Source organism: Oncorhynchus mykiss, chromosome 27 (genome assembly GCF_013265735.2).
Source record: "Oncorhynchus mykiss isolate Arlee chromosome 27, USDA_OmykA_1.1, whole genome shotgun sequence".
Lineage (NCBI taxonomy): Eukaryota > Metazoa > Chordata > Actinopteri > Salmoniformes > Salmonidae > Oncorhynchus > Oncorhynchus mykiss.
Genome location: NC_048591.1, coordinates 42,484,255 through 42,493,511, shown reverse-complemented (window position 1 = coordinate 42,493,511; position 9,257 = coordinate 42,484,255). Strand labels below are relative to the sequence as shown.

Genomic DNA, 9,257 nt, shown 5'->3' with positions numbered 1-9,257 from the left:
GTTTTTGCTTTGTCATTCCAAATAAATCAAATCAAATCAAAACAAATATTATTTATCACATGCGCCGAATACAACAGGTGTAGACCTTACAGTGACATGTTACTTACAGGCCCTATCCAACAGTGCAGTTCAATAAATAGAGTTAAGGAAACATTTACTAAATAAACTAAAGTAAAAAATATAAAATAAAATAAAAAGTAACACATTAAAATAGCAATAACGAGGCTATATACAGGGGCTTCCGGTATCAAGTCAATATGAGGGGGTAGAGGTTTGTTGAGATAATTTGTACATGTAGGTAGGGGTAAAGTGACTATGCATAGATGATAAACAGCGAGTAGCAGCAGTGTAAAAACAAATGGAGGATGGGCGGTATCAATGTAAATAGTCCTGGTGGCCATTCAGCAGTGTTATGGCTTGGGGGTAGAAGCTGTTAAGGAGCCTTTTTGGACCCAGACTTGGCACTCCGGTACTACTTGCCGTGGGGTAACTGGAGTCTTTTACACATTTTAGGGCCTTCCTCTGACCCCACCTATTATAAAGGTCTTGGATGGCAGGAAGCTTGGTCCCAGTGATGTACTGGGCCGTACTTACTACCCTCTGTAGCGCCTTACGGTCAGATGCCGGGTAGTTGCCATACCAGGCGGTGATGCAACCGGTCAGGATGCTCTCGATGGTGCAGCTGTATAACTTTTTGAGGATCTGAGTACCCAACGCCGAAAAGGCGTTGTAGTACCCTCTTCACGACTGTCTTGGGATGTTTGGACCATGACAGTTTGTTGGTGATGTGGACACCAAGAATCTCGCTCCACTACAACCACACCGATGTTAAATGGGGCCTGTACGGCCCTCCATTATTGGGTATTGTGTGTAGATTTATGAGGGTAAAAATGTAGTTATTCTGTTTTAGAATAAGGCTGTAACGTAGCATTTCTAATATAAAGAGTAGGATAGTACATTACACCTGGTGGATTCCTTTCTAGTATAACTCTTTGGATAGTTTACCCTCCACCAGGTAGCAGTATTATACTCTGTCAAACAGAACATCTTACAACATGAAGTAGATATTTCCAAAGAGTTTTAATTTTCTGTACAGGCACAGGAGTCTCCCTCCTGTGTTGGGGTCTGATCCTCTATTGTGTTGGGTCCTCTCCCAGTGAGCCAGCTACAGGTCCCAGGTGGGAGACGGAGCGTCTTGAACAGGGTGATCCTGAAGGGCTTACAGAGGAAGAAGTAGATGAGAGGGTCCAGACAGACGTTCGTGGCTGACATCCACAAGGTGAACTCCTTAGAGATCTGTAAGGTGACCTTAGTGCAGCTGGTTGTTGAGGTAACCTGAAGCAAGGTGTAGGGGAGCCGTATGGCGTGGTAGGGTCCGAAACACGTCAGGAAAACCACCAGAACCAAAAACACACGCACTTTGGTCTTATGCCTCCCTTCGTCATTGCTGCTTCCTGATTTCCTGTATGATTGAAAAACCTTCCTTGCTATGCACATGTAGCAGAAGCAAATAAGAACACACACCACCCAGAAGATTGCGTTGTTTAATTTGACCACGCCACTGTGGAAATATTGTCCTGCATTGCTCTTCATTGCCATACAGAATAGTTTAGTCTTGTTTGTGGGATCCTGATTGGTCAGGATCATGGTTGGAATGACAGCAGTGGACAACAGCACCACCCAGATGGAAGCAGCCAGCACTTTGCCGAAGACAATGTTCTGACCCAACAACCTGCCACAGGGCCTGACGATCTTGAAGAAGCGGTCCAGACTGATGAGGCCCAACAGAATGATGCTCATGTACATACAGAGGTAAAAAAGAACATCAGAGTAGCGACAGGCAAAGGCCTTCAGAGTCAGTGGAGTGCTGGGCAGGATATTGGCTGCTTTGACAGGGATGGTCAGGGTCATGAGAAGGTCAGCGGCCAGAAGGTTCTTCAGATACACCATGAAGGTGGACTTTGAACGAAGTTGCATGCAGACCCAGACTGCTACCCCATTGATGATGAGGGCCGGGATGAACAACAGGAAGTAGAGACTTGATATAGCCATATTTAAGGTATCTTCATTAAAGCCACAGTCCTTTGGAGGGGAATGTGATGCCATTGTGGCTACTAGTTTTGAGGAATCTGCAAATGAGGTTAGGAAGAAAAATTATTAAAATAATAATTAATTTCTAGATTAAAGGGGAAATCTGCATTGGTACATCAATTTTAGGAATTTTGAATAAATGATATGTAGCTATTGCTTCTTGAAGAATACAATTTAAGAATATAAATGGATCATGTGCTTAGTGTCTTCAAAACATTACCGTCTGGTTTCCCAGAGACAAGTTTAAACCTAGTCCTAGTTGGCATGTTCAATGGATAATGTCTATCTATCAATAAATTAACCCTCAACCTACCATTTTGACCCCAAGAAGAAACTATTGGAAAAGCAACAATCATAGCAAAATATAAACTGATTTCTTATCAAAACATATTTACACATGCAATTAATGTTAACTGAAATAAAATTTGACCAAAATGACCGTTAACCTCAATTCCATATGTTACTAAGCTAACATGTGGAATTGTTTTAAGATGGTCATACCATGGATCATTTAGCTATTTGTTTTTGAATTTTAGGATGCCTTTAGGTATAAAAAAAATATATTGAAAAGTGATTTGATCAAATATTTGGCCTTTACTATTATAGCCCACGCATCGAATTACACATTCAGAAAAGACGCACAAAAGACAGTAAACAAATTTATCATAAGAAATAAGGTTTTGAAGTCGCTGTCCTATATTTTGGAGGTATAAGAAATATCTCCATACTCCCATTCATTTGTATGGGTTACCTTTAGATGAAGGTTTAATATCTATATATATCTCCATACTCCCATTAATTTGTATGGGTTGGCTTCAGATGAAGGTTTAATATCTATATATATCTCCATACTCCCATTCATTTGTATGGGTTACCTTCACATGAAGGTTTAATATCTATATATATATCCATACTTACATTAATTTGTATGGGTTACCTTCAGATGAGTCCCATGACACTTGTGGGGGATATAGAGAAAAAAGGAGAATACCATCGTGTTCAAGAGAGCCTCCTCTTTCCACAGAGGGGTTTGTAGTCCAAAAGGTTTGGACCCTACAGACATAGATGGATATGGTGGATTGAGATGCAGCCCATGCAAAAAAAACAGTCATTTTGCACTAGATCTGATCACTATATTCTGAGGAATTTCAGATTAGTCCCGTGTACCAGGTAGTGCTGAGACTGCGGCTGACCCCCGTAATTAAATACTGTAGTTGCTGACATACTACATCCACCTCTTCCTTTTCTCAGTTCATTCCAGAGAGGAATGGTAAGAGCGCTACGTTAGAGTGTATAAGAGCAGAAGTGTACCGGCTGCTATTCAATAGCTTGGAGCAGCTAGCTAGTTAGCCTCTCTATCAGAAGACTCTATCAGAAGTGTACCAGCTGCTCTTCAATAGCTTGGAGCAGCTAGCTAGTCAGTCTCTCTATCAAAAGACTATATCAGAAGTGTACCGGCTGCTATTCAATAGCTTGGAGCAGCTAGCTAGTCAGTCTCTCTATCAAAAGACTATATCAGAAGTGTACCGGCTGCTATTCAATAGCTTGGAGCAGCTAGCTAGTCAGCCTCTATCAAAAGACTCTATCAGAAGTGTACCGGCTGCTATTCAATAGCTTGGAGCAGTTAGCCTCTCCATCAGGGTGCTCTGCTGTCCCTCCATTCGGTTTTGGCTTGTGCCATCTCCTTTGGGTTCTTTCCTTGTTTGTATTGCTTGTGACAGTGTACCAACCTGGGCGATACCCAGTTTTTTCTATCAGTATTGCAGCGCTGAGGGTTTGTCTTAGTTGTGACAGCGCACCAACCTGGGCGATACTCAGTTTGGTCTACCAGTATTATGGTGCTAGTTTTGTCGACCAAAACCCTCAACTTTTTTTCACAAAGTTGCTGGGTGGCAATAGTTTCTGTTACACTATTTGACAGTACAGAGAGTAACTATCTTAGTTTCCCATGGAAACTCACATCTCATCTCTATTATAGTTTCTCGCTGTGTTTATTGTAGTTCTGTTACACTATTTTACAGTACAAACAGTAACCTATCCTAGTTTTTTTTTAAATGTTTCATTACTTAGATTGACTTCACAAGTGTCAATAGACACGTATGGATTAATTTGCATATTCTATCAAATGAAATGTAGTTTTGTACAGTTTTGAGTTTTGAACAGAATCTTGTCATATTTTTGTGGTAAAAATGACTGCCATGTAGCCCTTTCCTGCTGTCAATGACCAAAAGCACCCTCATGGGTGGAATGTTATTCATATTTTTCATAATTACTCAAAATTATAAAAACAAAAATCTGGTGTTTCTATGTCAAACTGTTTTATTATATTTCAGTCTTCTGTGCAAACTCAAAATGTGATACATCTCAACTCGATATCTGACCTGGTACAGGTGTCTTCTTTTCTTTAAGCCTCATGTGTGTGAGGTGTAGACTTTTGTTTCAAAGTGGATTTGTTTAAGACTACCACGAATCTACAGTAAAATGTTTTAGAGGCAGTACACAATATTTTGAAATATACTTCATTTGTATTAAGAAATAGCCAATTCAATTCACTTCAAAAAGTGATCGTGAGAGTCCAAAATATGGCTTTGTTTTCTTTATGTACTTACCCCACCGACAGCATCTCTGCTAGTGAAACAATGGGAGTGGTAGGGGCTACATTTTCTAAGCCACTTCAAACCAAACGGTATAGCACTCAAAATAGCATGACAAGTTGTCCATATAGAATATTGGAGGTTATACAATGGGTGGGTCTAATCATGGATGCTGATTGGTTAAAACCGCATTCCTGCCGGTGTCCATTCAACAAGTTACCACCGCCTAAATCTATGATGTTGAAATGCCTATTTAATCTGTTCCATCTCACTGCGCAATCCATTGTCTCATCTGCCCAGCCAGGCATTTTATAAACTTGATCTCCACTGTAAAAATATTTAAAAATGAAAAGCTGGAATGTCTTGAGTCAACAAATATTCAACCGCTTTGTTGTAGAAAACAAGTCACATAATAAGTTGCATGGACCCAAAATCCTAAAGTATTCCTTCAAAAAGTCAGAAAATGTATATACCAAACACAGATTTCCCCTTTAATGTTTTTTAAAATTAAAACATACATTTGACACCACGATGTGGTTCATTTTCATTGTGTGAATTAATAGTTTATTGTTATTGCAAAATACAATTGAAAGCATAAAAGTCTAATGATTGTGATTCATAAAGTTCACAATAAACATTTCTCAAAAAAATTCACAGCTTATTCTTTCTGTGTCAAAGGCAACCTTTTGTCAGATTTGGGATATTTACGAACAATATTATTTAAGAAAAAAATGTCTATGATGTGTTATTATAAATAAATAAGGAAACTCACCGGTGAAGTTGAGAAAAACCATCTTATCATGGAGGAAAGTCACTACGATGTCTTTCGTGTGAGATATGTTACTGCGATGTATTGGGCCTGCGTTTGTTACGTCACCTAATACACTTCCTGAAGATGGGGAAGTGGTAAAATAAGAGCTCACGCACAGGGTTAGTTATCAATATCTTTGGCTTTTTGACCACAACTGAAAAAAAAGCCACCCTTGTTTGTCAAACTTCTTATAATATAACAATATCATGCAATTTAGCAGATGATTTTATCCAAAGTTACTGACAGTCATGCATGCATATATTTTGTGTGTGGGTGACCCAGGAATCAAACCCACAATTTTGGCATTGCAAGAGCCATGTTCTACCACCTGAGCCATATGATGGGACTGATGGAACTGCTGCTGTTAGCATCTGCCCATGCAGATGGTATTTCCCCTACCAGTGACCTGGATTCGGCAGGTTAGGGAGTTTCTGTATGTTTGTTATATTTTCACAGGGAGGTTGGTGTTTTTTTTACATTTTCTATCCTGGAACTAATTATTATTTAAAAGATCAGACGTGTTGATCCCATGTTTCTCTCTCTCATGCACACACACCATTTCTTTCACATGAACTATTGTTTTCACGTTAACTTTCAGCTGTCTTTCGCAGTGTGGTTTTTACTGGTGTTGTTTCACATCTTGCTACTTCCACGGAAAGCCTTCGGCCACTCACAGCTTGTTTTTCTAGGTTCCTCTGTGGTCACTGTACAGCAGTAAGTAGCAGCCTCCCTCCCACCTGCCCTTAGGCCATCTGTTAAAAGGTTGTATACTGTCTGTCTAAACATACAGCACATCTGGCTTTCAATGCATCCGAGAAATCAGGGGATTTTTCCCTCAGTATCATATTGTTTTGTTGAAGAATGGTTAAAGACATGGATCAACGAATGGGAGAGAAAAAAATATTTAGATTTCACAAGTTTATGTAGTACAGGACGTTTTGCTGTCCATTATAGGCATACGTGCTGTGCCATGGTTACACATAATTACATATCTCTTATTTCAGTTCCTGAAGCCTAAAAAAGAACGAGGTCAAAGCAGAATGCCGGTATGGGGAACTAAGCTGTTATGAGACAGACATGGTGATTAGGTGATTTCCTTTGGCATGAGGTTATTTAGAGGGGGTTATGACATTCTACAAAATGTTACAGACTGGTGTTACAGACTGGTGTTACAGACTGGTTTGCATATTATTGTAATTATCACTGGTCTGTGCAGAGTTTCCTACTCTACTCTTTCCATTGCCCAGACAGAGCTACAATCAACACACAGTTGATGTTTCCGTCAGCCTTACAGTAGAGGGCAGTATGATCCTCTGTGAAACATTCATCAGACCACAATACATGGAAGTCCTTCAGAAGAGAGCTTTAGTTCGCTACAGTCAAGCAGAGGAGTCTCCCAGAGGGGTACTGCCTGTGTTGGGGTCCGGCCCTCTCCCAGTGAGCCAGCTACAGGTCCCAGGTGGGAGACGGAGCGTCTTGAACAGGGTGGTCCTGAAGGACTTACAGAGGAAGAAGTAGATGAGAGGGTCCAGGAGGGAGTTGAGGGAGGACAGCCAGAGTGTACTCTCCTTTAATTGGAAGAAGAACAGCTTGAGGTTACAGTCAAACATGCGTCCCCGCGTCTGGCTCATGGTGTACGGCACGCGGGAGAAATGGAACGGCACGAAGCACACAAAGAACACAGCCAGCACCAGGAAGACGTTTGAACTCACAGTCTTTCTCTGGGGCTGGCGCTGTCCTTTACCAGTACCAGCTCTGCTGGCTCCACCAGCACAGTAAGCGTTGGCGCGGGCGTAGGAACTGTACAGCTCTTTGGTGATGAGGGCATAACACACTATCACCGTCACCAGGTTGCCCCAGAAGATGACCTGGCACACGTGGTTGACCACCTCATGCCAATGCAGCCCAGCCGCCGTCTTCAGATCACTGCACTTGAAGTAGACTGAGGTGGGGCTGCGGCTGGTCAGGACCATGTTGGGCAAGGAGAGGGCCAGCAGGGAGCACCAGATAACCCCAGAGAGCAGTTTCCTGTGGGACAGACGAGCCGCGTTGGTCCCCTTGAAGGGCTGGAGGGTCTTCCTGCAGCGGTCGATGCTGATGAGGCCAAAGAAGAGGATGCTGATGTACATGGTGAGATAGAAGAGCACAGAGGAGACACGACAGACGAAGACACGCAGACCCACGGACGCCATGTTGGAGTCAGACAGCACCTACAGCAAAATACATTAATAAAGTCAGTAATTTAATTGCTGTTTTTTCATACTTTTTTCATAGTTATCAATATTATAACTTTTATTAATATTATGATTATTATAATTGTAACTGCACCTTGAAGGGGAAGGTGAGGGTCATGAGGACGTCGGCCACCACAATGTTCTTGAGGTAGATGATGAAGTGGGAGCGGCTGGGGATGCTGAAGAACACCCACACTGCCAGGCCGTTGAGGGACAGGCCCAACAGGAAGAGGAGGGAGTAGAGAACAGGAAACACCACAGTCTTCAGCACGTTGTCACGGGAACAGCTGCTGTTGGTGTGGTTGTGATTGACAGGGGTCCGGGCGAATCCTGTTGTGCTGTCCATATCTAGGGCTGTGACGTATGAAGCAAAATGAAAAAAGGTGAAAGTTGTACAGTACTGTATACTTCCTAATTTCATCCATTACTTACTGTAATGATGACTGGCTTAGAGATAATATAGCTGCCCTCCCATACAAAACAACTTGTTTGGATATTCAGAATACATTATTCAATTGAATTTAAAAAATGATGATGAATACACTCACAAAATGGACTGCAGACGAACTTTGGAACCACGTACAGCCAGGATACATTTTTTTTTTTACAATTAACAAAACTTAACATTTTTAACAATCAAAATTACACAAGTTGTAATATCTTATTCTATTTTGTTTTGGGTGTAAGCCTGTTTGATGTGTCTAAGTGAACCCACCTGAGTAGGCCAGGGGGAGGTTGAGACTGATGGGTCCTGATAGAGGATCCTGGAGGACCGTGACTTCTTCTCTATCTTGGAATGCAGGGGTTTGGGCTCTTCAAGACAGAGAAATGCATGAAAATACCCTTCTCTCTCTCTCTTTAAATCACTGTCAATCTGATCTGACACTAGAGCAAAGTGACAAAATGTGTGGAGATGTTCTCTCTCCTCTCTCTCTCTCTCTCTCTCTCTCTCTCTCTCTCTCCCTTCTGCTTTTGTTTCCGGTCATGCCATTCAGAGGAAAGACAGTCTGGTCCCCCCTAGGATCCTGCAGTCCACAACACCCTCTCATGAATGTTATCCTGTTGCACAATCTGGCCATCAGCTGATGTGTGTGTGTTAATACACAGTACACTGAGTGGACAAAACATTAAGAACACTTGTTGAGTTGCACCCCCCCCCCCCTGTTTTTGCCCTCAGAACAGTGTCAATTCGTCGGGGCATGGACTCTACAAGGTATTAAAAGGGTTCCACAGGGATACTGGCCGAAGTTGACTCCAATGCTTCCCACAGTGTCAAGTTAGCTTGATGTCCATTGGGTGGCAGACCATTCTTGTGTCGACACACAGGACATTTTGGAGTGTGAACAACCCAGCAGCATTGCAGTTCTTGACACAAACCTGTGTGCCTGGCACCTACTACCATACTCCGTTCAAAGGCACTTCAATATTTTGTCTTGCCCATTCACCCTTTCTCTGAATGGCACACATATACAATCCATGTCTCAATTGTCTCAAGGCTTAAAAATCCTTCTTTAACCCGTCTCCTCC

At 41.9% G+C, this 9,257-nt stretch overlaps 2 protein-coding genes across 3 annotated transcripts; both read right to left on the bottom strand.

Annotated features, from left to right (window-relative positions):
• Window positions 1–606: 606 nt before the first annotated feature.
• LOC110508060 (P2Y purinoceptor 12) lies at window positions 607–8,656 on the bottom strand. 2 transcript variants are annotated; one of them, XR_005040057.1, is made up of 3 exons: window positions 7,825–8,656; window positions 5,458–7,706; window positions 607–2,129 (listed from the first exon to the last, which is right to left on the bottom strand). XR_005040057.1 is itself a non-coding variant. In XM_021588510.2 (3 exons), the coding sequence occupies exons 2-3, from the start codon at window positions 8,074–8,076 to the stop codon at window positions 6,876–6,878; spliced, it is 1,083 nt and encodes a 360-aa protein (XP_021444185.2). In that variant the 5' UTR covers window positions 8,077–8,084; window positions 8,446–8,653; the 3' UTR covers window positions 4,912–6,875. The 2 variants fall into 2 exon arrangements, 1 of the variants encoding a protein (XP_021444185.2); XM_021588510.2 differs by lacking the exon at window positions 607–2,129 and having other exon boundaries at window positions 4,912–7,706; window positions 7,825–8,084; window positions 8,446–8,653.
• LOC110508061 (P2Y purinoceptor 14) lies at window positions 1,081–2,052 on the bottom strand. Its single transcript, XM_036965041.1, has one exon. It carries the CDS (start codon window positions 2,050–2,052, stop codon window positions 1,081–1,083), a length of 972 nt encoding a protein of 323 aa, XP_036820936.1.
• Window positions 8,657–9,257: the final 601 nt, after the last annotated feature.